This window comes from Haemaphysalis longicornis, unplaced genomic scaffold (assembly GCF_048455015.1).
Source record: "Haemaphysalis longicornis isolate Haplotype H1 unplaced genomic scaffold, Haemaphysalis longicornis Haplotype H1 scaffold_10, whole genome shotgun sequence".
Lineage (NCBI taxonomy): Eukaryota > Metazoa > Arthropoda > Arachnida > Ixodida > Ixodidae > Haemaphysalis > Haemaphysalis longicornis.
The window spans coordinates 96802400-96823007 of NW_027526204.1; the positions used below are offsets into that span (position 1 = coordinate 96802400).

At 44.4% G+C, this 20608-nt stretch overlaps 1 protein-coding gene across 2 annotated transcripts in view; it reads right to left on the reverse strand.

Moving 5' to 3' along the window:
* Grip163 (gamma-tubulin complex component 6) overlaps nt 1-20608 on the reverse strand; it is a 98302-nt gene that overhangs the window by 62189 nt on the left and 15505 nt on the right. For both annotated transcript variants that reach the window (XM_077690091.1, XM_077690092.1), the window contains exons 5-14: nt 18702-18771; nt 17433-17584; nt 15266-15305; nt 12394-12563; nt 9426-9630; nt 7118-7271; nt 5583-5727; nt 4512-4566; nt 2894-3003; nt 1818-1909 (exon numbers count right to left, since the gene is read on the reverse strand). In XM_077690091.1, the coding sequence (XP_077546217.1) occupies nt 1818-1909; nt 2894-3003; nt 4512-4566; nt 5583-5727; nt 7118-7271; nt 9426-9630; nt 12394-12563; nt 15266-15305; nt 17433-17584; nt 18702-18771 (1193 nt within the window). The remainder of the gene's footprint in view (nt 1-1817; nt 1910-2893; nt 3004-4511; nt 4567-5582; nt 5728-7117; nt 7272-9425; nt 9631-12393; nt 12564-15265; nt 15306-17432; nt 17585-18701; nt 18772-20608) is intronic.

Genomic DNA, 20608 nt, shown 5'->3' on the forward strand with positions numbered 1-20608 from the left:
ACCAAGCAAGGAAGGTTAATGATAAACTGAAGAACAATGTGAGTAAAAACTGCCACAAAATCAGCATTTTCCTTTGACTGTTATTTTACATTGAAAAGGAGGCAGCAAACACCTTTGCAAAGCTCCAACATGTTGTTACTTAAATACAATGCCTCAGCTTGTGATGCCTACTGGTGTCACTATTCACAGCCTTTGTTACACATAAAAAAGTTTGATTTGTTTTGTTTTACAAGTATTTAAAAGGTGTAAAAGCAGTTTAGATGTATTTAAATTAGTATCGTGCAATTCCACGAGTTTGCGAATTATCCCTGCTATCATCAAATGACATTTTCTTCACTGTGTAGGCCTGCAAAGCTAAACCAAATGTCATTTAAAGCTAAGTAATGTCATTTGTTCCGAATGATGTTAGATTTGCATGTGACAGGGGTATAAGACCACTGTTGCATGGCAAATGTAAGTGTAAAACCTGCTGTGCGAACGGCCATCACATAAGATCAATATTTTGTCAAAGCAGGCTTTTTTTTAGTGCTCACAACTAGTGGTGTGCGAATACTGGGAATATTCGAATACCAATCGAATAGTACCTCCGCAAATAATTTGATTCACAATTCCAATGTCCACTATTCGATTTTTCGAATAGTCCAGTATTTCGAACGTGCCCGGCTCTGCAAAAGCGAGAGGTATCCATTCACACTAACACACTATTGGTACATCGTCTGCTTTGCAAGTTTCACCCAAGTCGCGCTTTCGACGAGCGTGCCTTGCACAGGCCGTAAATTTTATCCCACAGCACAAAGTAATTTGCGATTGCGTGAATAAGATCTTTCCTTGCCGCCATTTCAACTTTGGCGACCAGATGTTTACATGTCAGGGCAGCTTCTGGTAACGCAAGTGGCATTGCTTTTGTTGTGTTTGTGACAGTGTTTTCGTTAATTTAAAATCAAAGGTGGTTCTGGCTTTTGTTAATGCAGTTGGTGTATGATTTCTTTGTTGCTGCTTTTTAGACTTCAGGGGCTAGCGTAGGCTGGTACATGGCGACTGTAGTGCGAGCTTTCCTTCCACAAAGTATCGTTCACGCTTCACGCTCCCCATGTGCTTCCGAAGAAGTGATTTACTGTGCTCTGTGATTGTGGTGAAAGTGCTCGCTTCGAAGTTACAAGGCGCCGTCTAGTCATTGCCTATGATTGCAGCACAGCAACTACCATATTTACTCGACTCTAGGCCGATACTTTTTTTTAAAAAGTCGTTTATGAAAGTCGGGGGTCGGCTTAGATTCGAGGATGTGACTTTCCCATCATCGCTAGCCACTCAACGCCATCTCGCCTCTTGCATGTAACAAAAAATTGCAAATTTTTATCAACTTCGTTACGTCCATGTTTAACTGCAGTGGTTTGGTGACTGGACTGCTGCGAATGAGAGTTGAAAAAGCGTGTTCTCTGGGTTGAAAAAGAATGTCATGACTCCTGAACATGCAAACTAGCTTCAGTTCTTGCGTGAAAACCTATGAAAAATCAAGGCCTGTAAAAAAATTGATATTTGATATTCGATTCGATATTCGCCTTTTTTTCCCAATTAAATTCGAAATTCGATTTGAAAGTATTCGGTATTTGCACGCCCCTACTCACAACTAATGCTCATACCACAAGACCCTCTAAAATCCCACTTCAAACCACTCAGCGAGCTGAATACAAGTCCGGCATGACAACAAACGTCAAGTTATAAAAAAAATGTAATGGGTAATGTAAAGTGACATCACAACTGCCCCTCTGAGCCAGTTTCATCTACCATAATGCGCAACCACACACGTCGTCACTTACCACGCATCTGCACCTCCCTCTCATTCAGCCGCATAGGGAACTCGCCATAGGGGTCATTGTAACGCCCGTCGTAGAGCCATTCCTTCAGAAACCTGCAACAAGCGGAATAGAGCGAAAGACAATGCACCAGGGGCTTGAAAGTGCACTGCTATGGCACTAGGTGCATCAGAAAAATGCACTAGTGCACCACCAGTGGTGCTTTGGGGCTCTCTTCACAATTTTGTGCAGCACCGCTGTTGTAGGCTATGGTTACTACATTGTGCGCCATTCTGCGGTTTTACGCTGCAAAGTGCCCATGCCATAAAACAGTGGCTGCTTTGTACCGCCTTGCGCTTGCCGCTTTCATATAGTACCAAAGGCGCTGCGATATCGTACTACATTCGCTAGTTTTATATCGGGAATATTCGAAGAACAACTTTCCTACCCACATAGTTTAGCAAAAATTAGGCTCCGAATCAGGTCATCGGTCATGCTACGGACGTCGTGACGTCACATTATTCGTTTTTTGAAACATTGATGGATAATTGCCCACGGTGACGAATGACATCATAGAGTTACCTTAGCCATCAAACGCAGTGCAATTTATTTTGAGGCCCCAGAACTAGAACATGTGTCGAAGCAATTTTTTCAGACCACCTTACTGCCACTGAAGCCCCATCAGATTACAGTAAAACCTCATTACAAGCGACACTGTTACAAGAGACAACTGGTTATAAGAGACGTTTGAATGAAAACGATTTGGTTGATTTTTCCAAAGATCGCCATGTTAGCAACTTCGCATACAAGAGACCTCGGTTACAAGAGACAACTTTCCCGGGTCCCCTGAGTATTTCTTATAATGAGGTTTTATTGTGGTATCAACTGTTTCAGTGTCAAAATGCATTCCGAAAACCTTAAAGTCAACCCAACAAACACAATGCGCTTCAATGAGAAACCTCTGTCGAATTCATATCATCCTGAAAGCCGTACTGGAAGTGACTGTATTATCGACATTCTGCTGCACCCAATTAAAGATTATTCAAGTGCCCGTGTATCACGACAATGACTTCGTTACGTTCGAACAGTGACATACGTACCTCAGGTACGGCTTGCTGGCTTCTTGAAGCAGCGACGCCATGACAAAGGACTGCTCCTGTCCCCAGCAGCTTTCAACGTGTCGACGGAGATGGCACAGAAGTTGCATGCTCTGAAGACGAAACAGAAACAAACAAACCAAAAAAAAAAATTCAGCCACCTTTGCAACTGAGATGCGAAGACTGAGTAAACAGCGGAGCTGGTGGCCCCCTCTAGCTTTAACTTGGCTTTTCTTAGGCCTGCCTTTTTCTTAAGACAAAGACGGTTAAAAAGCAAAGCTTTCTTTGTGTAAAATGAGTAAGTCAAAGTCTACAATCCACCCTCTAAAAGTTCAAAATAAAAACTGACAAAGTCCGAAGCGAGTGCCGGCGCTACGAACCCGAAGGAAATGCTGAGTGCCCTGAATGCGATTAGCGCAATCGAATGGATGCCGGTTTTGTAACGTGAGAAACCCAGGTTCGATTCTGACCATGTGAAGCGTTCTTTTTCTTTTTTTTTTTTTGTACCGCAAGCTACACTACGCTACCTCGGGCAGTGTTCGCGGGGTGACCAGTTTTGTCCTTGAGAGCTAGAGGTCAAACCACACCCCCTCCCGCAAACGCCTGGCACGAAGCAGTGGCCCTATGTTGGGGCGAGATGAGGAGGGAACGGGGACGTGCACGGGACCCGTGCCTCCACCTGGCAAAAGAAGGCGAGGAGGCCACCCCGACAGAATAAGCGCACGCCATCAAGGAAGGCCAGGAGGTCACGTGCGGCGCACAAACACACAGACATCCATCCAGAGGAAGACAGACATCCAGCTGCAGTCGCTCATACAGTGGTGAGGCTTAAACAATGCCGTGAGGCGAATAAGAGGAAACACGCTACTGCTGCGTACAGCTTCGCTACCTTCAAGTTTTATGCGTTAGTGTGAGCTTCCTTCATTTTTTTCTTGAGGCACAAACTCCCCACACCTGCTTCTCAGCTCCTTGCATCATCGCCCCTTTTCCTTACACTCCATGACCTCCAAAATACCGGTCTGGTGCGATCGCACCAGACCTATTCTGGAGGTCGTGGGTTCGGATCCCACCCAGTGGGCATTTTTTCTCCACTTTCCTTCTTTCTTTCCAAATTCCTTGTCTGTTTCAGTGACCTACCACATCCTCCCCTTTGCTTTCCGAGGTTTTCTTGACTGCCAACTATTATTTTCTGTCTTATTTCAACGAGCCCCTCATTTCCTATTCTGATTCGCTATATATATGGCAATTTTTTTTACTCTCCGAACTGCACCCTCGCCTTATAATCAAACAAATACGGTATGTCGCATCTCAGTCTGCCCTAGGCATTAATTTCGCATTCGTTACACAAGCTCATATTTTGTTCCTGACAACGTTCATGCCTGAAAATCCCTGCTTTAGATAAGCTTGTGCATGAAACGCTTTGACCTATTAGGCATCAAAAGTACGTCGAAACTTTCACTAAAAGTGTATCCAACCTTCCAAGTGTATCCAACCTTCCAAGTGTATCCAACCCATTTCCCCCAACACTACAACCCAAAAATCCTAACTTGGCTAACGTTCAAAGATTCTGAGGATTGTGTTAGTAAATATTGTGCAATGATTTCTTTGCCGCCCAACGCACCTGCAGTCCTTCCGCGGTGCTCCGTACCAGGCTTTGGCAAAAGTTGGCTACACCCCTGCACAGGCAAAAGAGGTCACCAACGACAGTTTGGCTATATGCGACGCTGCAAGACAATGACATATCCACAAAACACCTCGAGGGGGCCACAAAGTCCAAATACAACTGTGGATCATTAAAAAGACTGCCTTGTCCCAATTAGAATGATCCAAATTTCATTGCAAACGTTGAACAAATAAGGAAGATATTAAAGAAAACACACCAAGCAGTAGCGACTCCCAGGCCACTTTTGGGCAACGTCTCTAGGATGTAACAGAACTTTGTTTGTGTGGTTGGTGACCGCCAACCAAAGGTACTGCCAGAAACATGGCTGCGTGATCGTGGTGGGGCCCCTAGTTCTAGCTCCTAGCTCTGTTGTAGCAAAAGCGGGGGTTCAAACCAAAGTTATTTTTACCAGCGAAGCTATTTAGCAAATTGTATTTTTCATGTCCGCAGTTAAAAATGCCCAGAAATTGCTGAGCGCGTGCACGTGAGCACGCACATGTGAGCGCAGGCGTTGCAGTGGCCGTATGGCAGTTAACAAAACCAAGAAAATGCCTAGCGCTCGTGCGTGCGTGCCTCACGATGACCGCCCACTGTCCCTGGCCCACATTTGTCAAGCCAAGCATACCCATTTAGAGAAATTGGCCAAGAACGGCAAAAAAAAGAAAAAAGAAATCACACAAAACGCCTCTAGCATTCATTATTACTGTGGCAATACTTGCTCGGCACAAGAAATACATGTCATAGTGTACGCCCCTCTAAGGTGACCTCCAATGATTAATACCTCAAAAACAATGAAAGGAGTTCACACTTGTAGCAACAACGATGCAATAAAGGTCGTTGCGGCAGCGAAGAAGAAGAAATCGGTTGCAATCGTGGACTGAAACCTTCGTGATGGTCATGAAGGTTGCGTACAGTTTCGCTACCTTCAAGTCTTGCATGTGAGTGGGAGCTTCCTTCATTTTTTCTTTCGTTACTGTTTCAATTTGGTGCATATCACAAAAAAAGAGAGAGAGAGGGAACAGTGCTTGCCTGATGTGTTCCATCAGATGAGTTGCGGCGTGCACCAACTGAAGAACAGTCAGCGTGTTGGCAGAATTTCCCAGGCGGATTACGTTGCCATAAAAGAAGTGCAGGTAGCGCCTCAGCCCACCGACAAAGGCCTGCCACGTCAGGGCTGGAAGAAACGAGACAAAAGCCAAGTTGCTCATGCCCTCCTCCAACTCCTTTCCTAATAAAGTTTGCACCCTTTACATGGAAAAGGACTTTTGGTCAGTGAAATGGAATGCAGTGAAACCTCATTACAAAGACACTGTTACAAGAGACACTTGGTTGTAAGAGACAATCGAATATAGTTTGGTTAGTTTTCCTATGTTCACCACGTTAGCAACATCGCATTCAAGAGACATGGTTACAAGAGACACTCTGTTACTAAGAACAACTTTTTTAGGTTCCCAAGCGCCGCAGTTTTGCGTGTATAACCCATACCAAAAATGCAAAAATTTCAGTAGCCAAGTAGGGGTGCGGATAATACGCGGAGTTTTTCCTTTAGTGCAGCTTCACGGCAATACGTGTTGTGCCGTTTAAACTCATACGCAGTAACACAGACTAAGCCTTCCATGGCAGCGATTGCGCAAAAGAGACAAGGACGAGCGCGCTCTAACAACTGAATTTTATTAGTGAACTGTGACTTTCGCCTTGCAGTCAGTATATTCTACTTGCTAAATATACGCTTTTTCTGTCTACGCAGTGTGTGATGTGTTGCTTGAGCAGTAGCTTTGGTGCAGCCTTTCCTATATCAAATGTGCGGGCAATACACGAGGATTTTTTTTTTCTTATCCGGTGGGTTGAAAGTGGGGGTGCGAATTATATGCACGGGCAGGTCATACGCGCGAAAATACGGTACGTTCTTCACTATTAAGAAAAGACACGGTGATTGAGGAGCATTATATGGCAGACCATGCAGAAAAATGCTTTGAAGATGAAGCTGTAACTGGCATTCAGGAGACTGCCGAAGTTCGAGAATCTTGTGAAGAGTCTGTCCCTACAGATGTGGACCCTTATGTGGTTCGAAGAGCTTAGCGATTATGTCATTCTTGCACAAGTAAATGGTGCCTACACGATGAACCAGAGCTGGACGACAACAGCAGGGACATTGCAGGGCAGACGTTGTTGGCAGTTGGTGCTGACGAACATTTAAGAGCACTTTAACAATGTTGGGAGCAACAGCAAGGCTTGAAAATTGAAGTGATTTACCTCCAAATTTAAGATGGAAGCTAAAAGCTAATACACTCTGAACACACTAAAACTGGCATGAATGACTTCTTCAGGACATCCTGCGCAATTTCGCGCAGACATGTTCAAACACACTTTGATGCTGGTGAATACAAAGTAATCTAGCCTGACTTTTTTTTGTTTTTAAAATTTTTTTGGTTACAAGAGGCCTTGGTTACAAGTGACAAGTGACACATTTTGGGGATCCCTTAAGTGTCTAATGCAACCAAGTTTTACTGCACTACCACTCTCCCTCCAAGATTGAATTGTGCAGCCCCGCCGAAGGGACTCACTGCTGGGCATGATGTGCGTTGAGGGGGAGACAAGGTCTTCCAAGAAGCGGACGTCCTCCCCACACTGGATGAAACCCGACAGAGATGTGGCGAGTGCCTTGGACGAACAGCCCTTCAGTCGTGTTCCAGCCTTGATGCTAAACTTGCGTTCCACCTGAAAAGATTTTCACAGGCTTTTTTAAACCAGGAAGGGTAAGCACTATGTGTGAGAGAGAGAGAGAGAAAGTCCAAACTACACTCTCCCCCCCATGGCAGAATGAATTCTGAAAATTGGCCGACAAAGACAATTGAGAAACGGCGATACTGCAACTTCAGCTGCAAAGCGCCAGAAATCACACGCCTTTTGCAGTCAATACTATTAGCCCATGCGTTGTGATAGTCACAAGTTTTTAACATGCTAAAAAAACAGGGGGTTAAGCAAATCTGTTTAGTAATCAGGGGCATTTATAAAGGGGTAACTAACAGACTAACAACACCTCGATGGCCAATGGCCATGCAAGAAAATGCAGCGAAGCCCTTTGTTTGCTGCGCACCCATGCAAGGAGATTGACAAAACAAGGGGATGAATTCACAAACGTAACTAAGTATCACTTCTGCTTTTTGATGCTTTTCGGTGCCTTAACGCGTTTCAAGAACCAAACTTATGCTGAAAGGGTGCCTTTTGGCGAACTTCATGCTCTTTTCTGCAGTCAAAATTGTTGAAGGGATGCTAGCTGGGACACTGTACCGGGCCGTGACGTTCTTCTTTCTCGCCAGTGGAGACGGCATTTAAAATTGCGAGCTGGTCTTGAAAAGACAAATCTTTTCGTATTCAGGCAGCAGAAATCATCCACGAACCCACGCCACAGCTATCAGGGGACACACGCGACTACACGCCGACAGGCAGGCCTAGCACCTAACCGACCCCGCACTCACACGTGGAAATGCCCGAGAGGTTGCGGTGCGGACGAAATTCCCTAAATTAGTGCATTTCGCCAGCCGATTTCTCAGAAAAAGGGGCAAGAAACCTTGACTCATCAGCGTAACAAATTCGTTGCATCCAGGTTAACCGTCGCAACTCCTTCGTTACGTAGAGACCGCAAACACATGGGCTTCAATGAAGGTCGAAATGGGGAATCGAAAAACTTCGTTAAATCCAGGAATTCGTTACATAGAGGTTCCTTACATCCAGGTTTAGCTGTAAAGGCATTCTCCTGTCTCTTTTTGAGGCTCAAGTCATTTTGGCGAGGTTTGCGTGTTACGTATTAGAATAATAAATTAATTAATTAATAATGAATTAATATTTAATGAATAAATTAATCAATGAATTAATATTAATTCTAAGCACCCCCTTTTTCCACGGTCGCGGCACCTAAGGTGAGGGGGGCGGGTGCTTAGACTCTAAAAACCTAAATTAACACCCCCCTCCCACCTTTTCTTGCGGCAGTACCTGGACAAAACGGACGCAAGGAATAATGCTTTATTTGGCCGACATTCAAAAGATCAAGAGGCACAGAAAGTGAGTGAGCCGCTTACATGTGATACTCAATCCCTCTCACTACCACTCGAGTACACCGCATTACTACAGCTGCCCCTCTCAGCATCCCACAGCAGGTCTTCTTCAGTTCTGTCAAAGTGGCTTGTCATTGAACACTTCCTAAATGACTTGGCCACAACATCGACTTGGACCCGCTTCCACACGTCGGAAATCCACCTTGCTATGGCTGCTTAGAGAAACGGGTGCTCAGATTCGCATGCAAACTTTTTTTTCCAGGATTTTGTTAAAAGCGGGTTCGCTATAAGTGGGCTACAGTGCACCTCTGATCTAAAACGCTGCCCTGTGGTGTGAAAACACAACTTTTCGGCAGCAGCGCCATAGTGAGTGAATGATTAACCTTCCAACTGCTAACAATATTGTAGTGGAGCGTGGCGGATTCCGAACGCATACAAAGTTTATCATTAAAGTCTGATGGTGATGCCCATTCAGGATGTGTTCGAAACACCAGCAGAGCACGGGTATCAATGCAAAAAAAAAGGGAGAGATGGAGGTTTGAGGAAACCGCTTTTTACTTCAACAAGTCCATTTTCACCAGTTGTGGCACCATCACCCATCAATCAGTCCCACTACCTTAGAAAAACTCCCCAAAACTACCTTAGTAAACTCCCCCAAAACTCTCCCCCAAAAGCTCCCAAAAAACTACCTTAGCAAAACTCCCCAAAAAGTTGCTAAACACAAACTGCGCTTGTTTATTAGACCTTCCTCGACATCAGTGCTTTAAAAGTAAAAAAGAAAAAGAGTCAAAGGGTCAAACGACACGGTGCCACTTGCCTCGTCGTAGGGAAAACAGTCCGATGGCACGCCGGTGAGCAGCAGCAAAGTCTTGCGAACCAGGTCTCTCTCTTCAACGAATGCAGAGCCCACCACCTCGCTGTCGGTCAGGGACGCCAGGCTCGTGAGCTGGTACTGGATCACTGCCTCGGCAGCATCCGTACTGGCTTCTGTCAGAAATGGCTTTTCCTTTGAGCTTGATATGCTGCACGCCAACCCAAAGCAACAATACGGAAACATAAAAATAGAGCAGAGATGCACTGAAATACGAACAATGGAGTGCACGGCTTACGGTGCATCCTGGTGACGGGCCGTGTGTGCACAACAGGACAATGTTACAAGAGTCTGCAAAGGAAAATTTGACATCCACCTCAATGCAGCCAAATGGCTACAAAGGAAAGCTGTACAGCTTCCTCAGAAACTTCGCAGCTGAAGAAAAATTCATCCTGGTCCAGGATTCAAACCCGTGACCACCGCCCTAACCGGGGCAGTCGCTCTTCCAACTGAGCTAACCAGGAGGCGAGCTGTTTGTAGCGCGAGAGCGAATTGATCAACAACTCACTTCCTTCACCGAAACTTACTCTACCTTGGGGACTTCCTCTAAATCTGGTCGATTAACACCTGTCCATTACTTCGAATTGTTGATCGATTCGCTCTCGCGGTACAAACGACGGGTTCGAATCCTGGATAAGGATGAATTTTTCTTCAGCTGCGAAGTTTCTAAGGAAGCTGTACAGCTTTCCTTTGTAGCCGTTTGGCTGCATTGAGGTGGATATCAAACTTTTCTTCGCAGAATCTTACTCCACCTTGGGGATTTCCCCCCAATCTGGCCGATGTTACAAGAGTTGTGTCTAACCTTGGTATGGAGCAAGCACCACTCCGTGTGTGAGAATTTCAATTTGGCCCACCGCAGCATCTGTTGTCTAACTTCACTGCCAAGACAAGAAACCAACACTGTCGCTTGCACAGGCAAACATGCGAACGTTCCAGGATGCTTCGTTTTGGTCGGACTCTCGGCATGAAGTTGGAAATTGAAAGAATATAAAGGCGTGCAGTTTTCAACCTACGCAGCGACAAGGTTAAGATTACAATGGCAGCATGAATGGGCACCAAATGTAGCAGTTGTCCAAGTCAGAACTTTAACATGCCAAACGACTGTCTTTCCATACCAAGGTTGGACATGAGCTCTCGTTACCTTGAATTTCTACTGCGCACAGGTGGCCTGTTGCAGGGATGTGCAGCAAGTGCTGAAAGACATGCGCTCCATTGTTCGTATTGAATGCATCCTGATAGTTGAGTTTAAATGGAACGAGAAAAGAAGTGACAGAGGGGTGTGGAAATGTTTAAAACCCGATACGGGACGTTTGTAAGGACTACAGCATCAGTTATAAACAACAGGGCGTCATTTTATTTGGATGAAGGGGCCTGAATCTTGCCCGGATATATAGTTATGTTCACCAAGACTTTTCTTTTGTTGGCATCCCTTATTTCTGGACCAAACAACTGTAAAGCGTCGCTTCAATTAAAAAAGGGATTTTTGCTTGATCTAGTCAACCCCCAATGTAGCAAACTTCTATGTACCAAAACCCCATTGTAACGAAATAAACAAATCTTTCCACCTTCAAGTGCATGCATGCCGCATATTTTTGACCTCGATCTCATGGAGTCTTGGTTTGCAAAAATCTCTACGTAATGACTTTTCATGCCCTATTTGGTATAAAGGTCTGCATTTGAAAACAGATTTTAGGAAGAACGAGTGCTGAATTGGTGTGTGATAACGCACGAGTGGTGGAATGAACAGTCCAATGACCCGATCAAACGATTCAGCGAGTGCAACGCCTAAGCTTCTTGCCTGATGATGGTGATGATGATTGATATAGTTTCCCCTTTCTAGCGGGGTGATGACATGTCATCTAACCAAAAAGGACTAATATACCCATGTTTTATACTCTTGGTTTAATACTAGCGCTGCTTAGGGCAGGCACAAAAAGCTTATTAGGCACAAAATACCTTTTCTTTTCCTGTTACAGGTGGTAGCTGTCCTTGGCAACATTCCCCTCTCTGCTTTTCGTCCACCAGCATTCTAAACTTCTTTTCGTCGCCTCGACAGCCTTGAAGTTAACTTCCTCTGTGCTACCCTTAAATCCTAGGGCTTCGGGAAGCCGAATATTTCCTGCATGTAGATTTGGATGGATACCCTCGCATTGTAACACTGCAAAGAGTGCCCTCTGGGGAGAAATTGGTGAGTACGGCAAGTATGGTGGGCAGAATGGCTACTAGAGGACACGACAACCCCAGCTTCCTCCATCTTCACAGTGCCACAAGGCATTTCCGCCTTGAAAAAACAGACAGCCGATTTTTGCGGAATGCATGCCCTCTAGCTCATACGAAAGCCAGCGTTTGACGTAGTGGGTGACCAGAAGTAATTTCTAAATAAATTGGTGGAAATAACTTTAATTTGGTGCCCAAGCTTTCTGAAATTTCCTAGGCGGCGCCGTGTAGCATCTGAATGTGACACTACCATATAAACAACTCCATTGCTTTCAATGTGGGGTCCAACAAACGCATTAATAAGAAAGACTGCATATTATTATTGTTTTATCTGGGGAAAAGTTTTTTAACTACCTGCTTTCACCCTTGGTACAGTTAAATGTATATTACTGTGCGGCTCCCTGTGATGATTGCCAAAATTCATTTAGGCAGCACACAAAAGGCTGGTAGATGTGAAAATTCTGCTCTGAGACGTACTAGGGGCCCCATCAGAGAAACAGTTTTGGTTCAAGGTGCTTTAAGTGATGCCCTTTCGTTTGTTACAGACAGCATACAAACCACAAGAATTGGTTGGCTGACCGTTTAACATCCTCGTATGCAGAACTAGCCCAACGCGACGATGACTGATTTTCTCAGTTGCCATTCCAGGAATGGAAGCTTAAGGTACGGAGAAGAAAACGGTAGCAACTCAACTCACCACCCCACGCTTTCCCACGTGAAGTGTTTCCTCTTTTCTGCGTGGATGGCGTACTCCCAGTCTTCCGCCGTCGGTGCGACATGAGTTGGCGCCGTGCTTTGCGGCTGTGAATGGGGCGCTTGCGACTGAACTGTCCTCGACGCCTGAGTTGTCGGAGGCACCGTTAAAGGCTGAAACAAACCAAAATCCAAAGTCGATCGCTCTCGAAGATGAATCCCAAGCTGGCAATAGTCATGTGGCAGTGAAAAAATTGTCGGACGAATGGGGGAAAATAAGAGACGAAACACTGTATTATCCCATGTACGGCAAAATCAAAATAAAAGTTTGTTACGTGCACGTTTGAACACTATGTTGGACAAATAGCGGCCAATATTGCAATTAATTATGACCCGTTTTTCGCTGTATTGCCTTGGTAGCACGTCTGGTTTACCGCAGTTTTTAACCTAGCAAAGACGTAGAACTGCACTATGAACCGTCTTAGCCAATTTTAGAGTAGGCGAAATGTAGCCAGGAGATTCACTGTTCTTTAATGGGGCCAAGCAGACAAAATACAAATTTGTTTTATTAAAAACAATTCGTTTGAAAGTTCCCCCAGAGCTTGTACGGCAGCAATTGATGCCATATTCACTAAGAAATTAAGGGGGAACGTGGCAAGTAAAACTACTTTTGTTAATTATGGACCAAATTTAGCCATATTGGGAGATTTTATGTAGTTAACTAACCTTATAACAAAACTCAAATCAGTTTGAAAATATCTTCTATACTTTTTGAGTTACCAGACTAATTACCTTCACAGAGCTATCGCAAGATTAATTAACTAATTAGGCAAGAACTCAACAAGATTTTCATGTCAGCATCACCAGGAAGGTCCATTCTGTGCAAGAAAGCTATTTGATTATTGCTGTATTTCCTTTAGGTATCCAAAAATAAAGACAGAAGATTCACTTTCTTTTTCACATGAGAATTTTTCCGATTTTGAAAGGAAGGTGAAACTTTTCTTGTTCTTTATTTATTCCTAAAGGATATAATGCAATTATCTAATAGCCTCCTTGCACAGAACAGACCTTCCTGATCACACTGACTTAAAGATCTAGTTGACTTCTTGCCTAATTAGTTAATTATGCTTATTGCAAGCTTGAGGTAATTAGTCTTCTAACTTAGAATTATAGAAGGTATCTTTAATCTGATTTCAGTATTTCCGTTAGAATGGTTAGCTACATAAATGCTCCTAATTTGATTCAATTTTGTCCATAAATCAAAAAGTCATTTTACTTGAGATGTCCCCCCTTAATCAATTTAGGTTAAAATTGTGATTCTCCCACAATATCGAGTGTTTTCGTGATGTCTGCCATGAAGTCATGAGGGTGGGTATTCAAACGAACTTCCAGTGCGTCATTAGGCTCTGCAGCCTTGCTTACCATCAGTCCTCCCAGATGGCGCTACCGTAGGCAGCCGCAGTCCATTGCCCACCATTGCCTTGTTTTTGACCGTATCTGCACCTAGCTTGTTTTTGTTACTGTAAAAACTAATCATTTCGTGAAACATGGGGTATCCTCGACAGACAGCGTCCCATAACACAACGTCACTTACACCAACCGGCCAGTGTTGTGTAAGACAACTCCAAAGTGGCAGACCGCTGTGAAGCTAAAACAAGCATAGTGCGCGCAGTACCAACAGCAGTGCGCATCGGTACTTATATGTTAACTTTCATTGCTTACCGCACCATTCTTACTGCTATAAAAAGAATATGCATCACATTTAAGCGCAAATAGCTCATTTGGCAAGCTTATAAGCCCTCCCTAATTTTCCGTCTGCTTCTGCCGGCCTCAACCAATCTCACAGCTGGGCACATATGACATCACAGGTTCTGTTGCGGGAAATGAGCTATTGGGTCGCATGGCCATTCTCTTTTTTCCTAATTGCATAGTTTATTTGAGCGAAGTGTGCATTAAAAGTGGTGTCAGTATGATTTTAGCGAGGCAATCTTTCGAATGAACCAAACTTGTGTTTAGTCTGCGTGGCCCCTTTAAAAGAAAAAGATCAAAGAGGAGGGAGGGGGGGCCATACGTTTGAAGTCAAAGGCAGATCAGTAGTAATTTCAGGTTTTGATCACCAAGCTAACGAGTTCTGGTGGTATTCCCATGAAATTCATGACATAAAAAGGACAATGGAGGGGAAATGCTTTTATCTGGCGCAAGCGACTAAGCTAATACCCTGGCTACACTAGGGTCCGAATGTCATTTGAACCAAATGCCATTTGACTCAAATGGGGTGCTTCGAATGACATTCAGAATCCGCGTGCTACACTACAATTTTGATGGTATTTGAAAGCTTTCACAACTGCTCGCCGTGCTGCAGTGGCACTGTTGTCGCCCCGTTCCGTTTTCGTACAATAACACAACAATCAAATTTAGGAGCAGTCGAAGGCAGTAAAATGATATCAAACTAGAAGAGACACCAGTTTTGACTGTAATGTGACGACTGTCTTGAGTAGTTTTTTTTTTTTTTTTTTTTCGACTGACCCAGTGGTTTTGAGAGTATGAAAATTAAATATGTTGATTTCATATTTTAAGTAAATGAACACTGAACAAAGTTCCACAAACAAAAATATTTCATTTGTTTTACGTACGTAAATATTACATTTTTTATTGCCGATCGAAGATGCGAGTGCGAGAGTGCTAGAAATGGCATTTGAAATTCCAAATGTCTCTCTCAGTGCTCAGTTTGGCTCGTTTGAGCCGAATGGCATTTCAAAACCTAGTGTAGCAGCACAAATTGGCATTTGAGTCGAATGACATTTGGTTCAAATGACATTCGGAAGCTAGTGTAGCCGGGGTATAAGTCACCCAAACTCAAAGGTTGCACTACTGACCTCAAGCCTGGCCGCCCCCTTCGAGAACTTGTTCAGGACCCTGTCATGGCAAAAAGTAAGAACACACACATTTATTACCCCCAAAATTTTCAACAACATCAGGTGTGGCAAGGTTACCCCTTCAGTGCTATCATGCCTGTCGATGCTTGGGGAATGGTTTTGAAGAGCACTGTGTCTGTACAGCCCCACTGAAGGGAAGACTTCAAGCACCATCTGGTCACATTTCATCCAATATGCATTTTTTTTTGCACTGTGGGTCGCTTCACCCCCATTTAGTTACCACCGTTAACATTAGGACGTAATCTAGTTACCATCATGACCACATTTTTTAATAAAGGAAATATGCAGGAACTAGAAATAAGGTAGCAAAAGTGGAGCAAGGAAACAATCATCACTGAAAGTTTTCAAGGCTAAAAAGAAAAGAAGAAAAAAGAGCGAGCTAAATTTGTGGTTTTTGCATTTGCAAATGGAACTACCCAAACTAGTGCACCGCATGGATTCCGGGCCAACCCGAATGCCGGGCCAGGCTCTGGCCGGGTAGCACGCATTATCTTGGGCCTAGGCCGGGTTTGGGCTTGAACCAAATCGTGTGCCGCAAATCCTAAATTGTTGACAACAAAAAAGTTTTCTCGTTGATCTTTCAGGTTAAGTGAAAACAAAAAAAGTAAAGTGCAAAGTCCCTGTGGCACTGTTAAAAGATGTGGTAAAAAGACGATTGCACTTAGAAAACCTTCACATCAATAAAAAAAACGTCTGGGCCCCGTCGACATAGTGGGAGAGAGTGGGCCAGAAAACGAGGGCACTCCAACCACAGAGTACAACATGATTGTCTTCTCCCTCTGCTGTTCGAACTAAAATGAACAGAACAAATGTGACCTGGACACTGCACTGTGTGCAGAGTTCGAAGGAACAAGTTTCGAAGCAGAGCCCGTGATTTTTTTGGGTAAGAATTTTTTTCAAAAACACGAATAAAGGCAAGAAAGAAAAGATACGCAGATAAAATAATGCTGCCAACGCAACTAGAGGGAAAGGCAAAAATGAAGTAGTGAAACCGGATGCATCGTCGGCTCAAATTTCAGCGAGGAATGGAACGACGAAAGGTGCTATATCTGTTGAAGAATTGCAACAATAAAAAAAAAATTAACCACTTACTCAGAATAATTTAAGGTATCCTCGGTGCGCCTCGATTTCAAAGGATGGCAAATGAAGTGGCAAATGAAGTTCCACGACTCCCGAAAATACAGCTTCTAAAGTCAGGATATTTAAGTTGCACAAAGTTCGGTCCAAGTTTAAAGTAAATTTAAATCCAAAGTAGTCATAGTTGCTCCGTGCTTATGCTTTTTAGGTTAACAGCAAACTTTTTTGAGTTCATATTTATAGCCTGTTGGACTAGGGATGATATTTAGGTTAACAGCAAACTTTTTTGAGTTCATGTTTATAGCCTGTTGGACTAGGGATGATATTTAACAACAGTCTTGCGGGCTCGGGCGTATTTTATTGAATTCTGCCGGGCTTGGGTCGGGCTCGGGTCGGGCTCGGGTCGGGCTTGGGCTGAAATTTTAAAGATTGGCCGGACGCGGGCTCCCATTTTCAAAATTTGTCAGGCCCATGCCAGGCCGGGTCAGGTTTGGCCTAGAAATCGTGGCGTGTGCAGTGCTCCGACCCGCACATCAAGATGGTGGCAGCAGTGCTGGGGGAGGGTGAGCGCAGCATTAAAAATATGCAACCTAGCTTAATGAAAAATGCATTTTAACTAAATCTACCACAGCTGGTACTAAATCTAACAATACTACAAGTGAGTGCCCACTGGCCACTGACGTTATTTTTCGCTGCAAGTAACTACGTGCCCTGCCGTACAATTCATTTTTTAAAAACTCTAACTTTGTGTAGGAGCACTGTCAGTGCTTACTAGATGGTTTATTTGAAGAATACCTCTACCAAATTCTTTCTTTTTCAGGAAAGCATCTACAGACATTAGCAGTTTGGTTACTCGTGGCCTTTGCACGTGTGATATGTTCATCTCAACAACAACAACAACAAGAAAATCAGTGTAGTACTCGTTAAACAAAATGATTAGGACAAAATTGTTATTCACCCCATACTATTAGTTTTGAAAAATACCAAACCTGCATTTTTCAAATCTTCTGGGTGACAGTGGCCGACTTACCGGTCCCTTGTGAACGGAGTGAGTGGGGGAATCCTGAGCGAAATGTCGGCGGACAGTGGACGTTGGGGCACGGAGCCACCCCGACCCCTCTGGCCATTCAGGCTGAACAACGGATTGCCGTTCGGGTCGAATCCAGGTTGCGACGCGAAACGCTGGTAGGGCGAAACATGGCATCGTCACTCGTTCACATCGGTTTTCTAGAGGAAAGCCAAGGCCCAGAACTGGGCCCTCTGCTGTTCTTTTTTTGTCTTTTCCAAAAGTACAGGCATTCAGACCAATGCTCTGGGGAGCATTCAGGGGGGCGCAGCAAAACACCTCAATGTCGCAGCAGCTTTTTAACTCGTAACATTTTACCCAAATTGACTGCAGAAAGAATTTTGGGCGTGCCATAGTAGGGTACATATTTGCAAAATGTGCACAAAAACCGACGCCTGAAAAAAAAAAAAAAAAGCCATTCATAAGCACTTCTTTTTCGACCACTAACATGTAGAAACAAGCCACAACCCTGACCCTGCCTTCTGATGTGCCATAAAAATATAAATGAAAAAAAGAAAAGAAAAGAGAAAGCTTGACATACAGTGTCATATCATGCAGCCTATAAAAAATCATTCACTCCTCCCTCTAACGACGACGACGGTTGAATGCAAAGCTTTTTCGCAGGAATCCTTGGTTGCCGTCTGAGTTTAGACTGACTCGCAGGCAGTTTGGACTTTGAGACATTGAGCTTTGTGACTCTGTGACTCGCACACAGTTCGGACTGTAGACTGCAGCGACTCTGACTCTGACCTTTCGCCATTTGATTTCGCATGAAGAAAGCTTCACGTTCAACCATCGTCGTCGTGACACGGAGGGGTGCATGGTTTCTTTGTCGCATTTTGCATGAGCACGCACCCCTCTCCAAATTCGACCTCTCTTCGACCGTGCCATAATGGCACAATCAGATAGACAGTGGCTTCATAATGCGAGAGACCCAGGTTCAATTCCGACCACAAGGAACGTTGTCTTCTTCACTACACCCACCAACATCATCATCATTACAGAAGGGTGGCTCTCCTCCAATGCGGTTTGTGGTGTCCACAGACGCCATCACGACGACATTAAAAGCTTTGCTTACAAAATAAAAATTAGTATGCACGTACACCTCCTCAATCAGCTGCTTTTGTTTTTTGTGCATGCATTGCCCATATGAGCGTACATACACATAAATAGACATATCTCTACGTGGACCTGGGAGCAAACCATAATCTGACAAAAGAAGAAACCACTCACATTGGGACGAACAAAACTGTTTTGGTTGTCAGCGCTTTCCAGGTCATCATCCAGCAGCTCGAAATGCTCCCTGTGACGGTGAAAAGAGAGGGAGAGAGAGGGTGAATTTTATTTGGAGACAAGCACTTGAGAGTGCAGCAATGCAGCGTACCAACTGCGGACAGTGGGATAAGAAATGGCAAGAGTTGCTACCATCACATCTTGATCACCAGTACGCCGGTCGCCAAGCCCCTCCGGAGCCTTTGTTAAAGGCTCAATAAAACGTGTCTCTCTCTCTATCCACTGCTCCAAAGGAGGCTTTGGGCCAGACGCAAGACAACTAGAAAATCGGTCTTATAAGTGGGTACATATTTACTAGTTACCCGAAAACTAGCTATGCACTATACTTGTTAGATATTTGCATAGCATTGGTTTAAGGGGACATGAAGACAAAATACAACCAGCCTTTGGTAACCCATTCAGCTCCCTTTCCAGTTACAAAAGATGCTTTTTAGGGGTGAAACCCCTTCGGGGCTGGGGCTGTTGGTGTCTCCTGTCGTCGTCGTCGTCGTCACATGTAGTCACGGTTCTAAAACACCGGGAAACTTGTTTACGCCTTGCGCTACAATACAATGCATACTAGAAAAACACCGCCACACTCGTCTACGCCTCGCGCTAGAGAGCTGCGCACGTCAAAGATACGAGACTTTTACAGCAAAGCTGTATACCTCTACCCTCCAATGGTTTCATCTCCGAGGGCAAAAAAACGCCAAGGTGCCAAGCATGCATTCATACACTGCATGCTTCGCCCCCTGCCTATGTTCCGCGTTAGTGAAGATGGCCCGGGATTTTTTTTTTCTAAATGAAGAACTTGAAGAAATGTTGTAAATATTTCAAATTTCCCGCTACAGTGATGTAATAATGTAACAGCACTAGAGGCATAGTTCCCAGTGTGCTAACTGCATGTTACCATTCAAACGATACAATCAAAAGGAACGAAACGTCCCACTACAATCGCCCAGTCACGTCTCTTGGCGGTGGCATAGGTCAGCCGCTGGCAGTCGCATAAACAAGATCACATGACGTCACAAAGAAATGGCCGGAAAGTGGCTAGGGGACGACGCTGCTTCGTTTGTTTTAGCAGCGAAGCTGTTTAGCAGATCGTAATTTTTTGTGTCCGCAGTTTATACCAAGTAATTGCCGAGTGCGTGCCTGTGAGTGCACACCTCGCGGCGGCCGCCCAGCAGTTGACAAAACCAAGAAAATGCTGAGTGACTGAGTGTGTGTGCCTCGTGACGACCGCCCTGCGTCCCCAGTGCCCGTTTGTCAAGCCAAGCATACCCACTTAGGGAGATTGGACAGGCCAAAAATAAAAAAGAAAAACTCGAGCGTTTGCCGTAATCGTGCCAACACTTACTCGGAACGAGAGTAACACGTCACAGCGTCCGCCCCTTCAAGGTGATGTCCAATGATTATCACTTCACAAAAAATGAAACACGCTCACACTTACAAAAACAATAATGAAGTAAAGGTCGTTGCAGCAGCGATAATGAAAATCAGCTACAATCGCGAACTTCAACCTTCGTGATGGCCGTGAAGGTTGCGTACCGCTTCACTACCTTCAAGTCTTACGCATTAGTGTGAGCTTCCTTCACTTTTTCTTCAATATGTATCTCCCTTACCTGTTTGAGGTTTGCGATAAAATTGGTATCACTGTTGTCGGGACAAAGCAGTCCTTTTAATGTATCAAACTTGTATTTTGTCATCATGGTCCCTTTAATTAACATTCACCAGTTTTTTAGTGCAAAAATCTCATACACACAGACATATGCACAGACTTTTTTCCTTTCCATCAGGAAAACAGCCACCACAGACAAGATTGAACCTACGTTGTTGTACGGATCCTTGGGCAAGTTGGTGTGGCGATT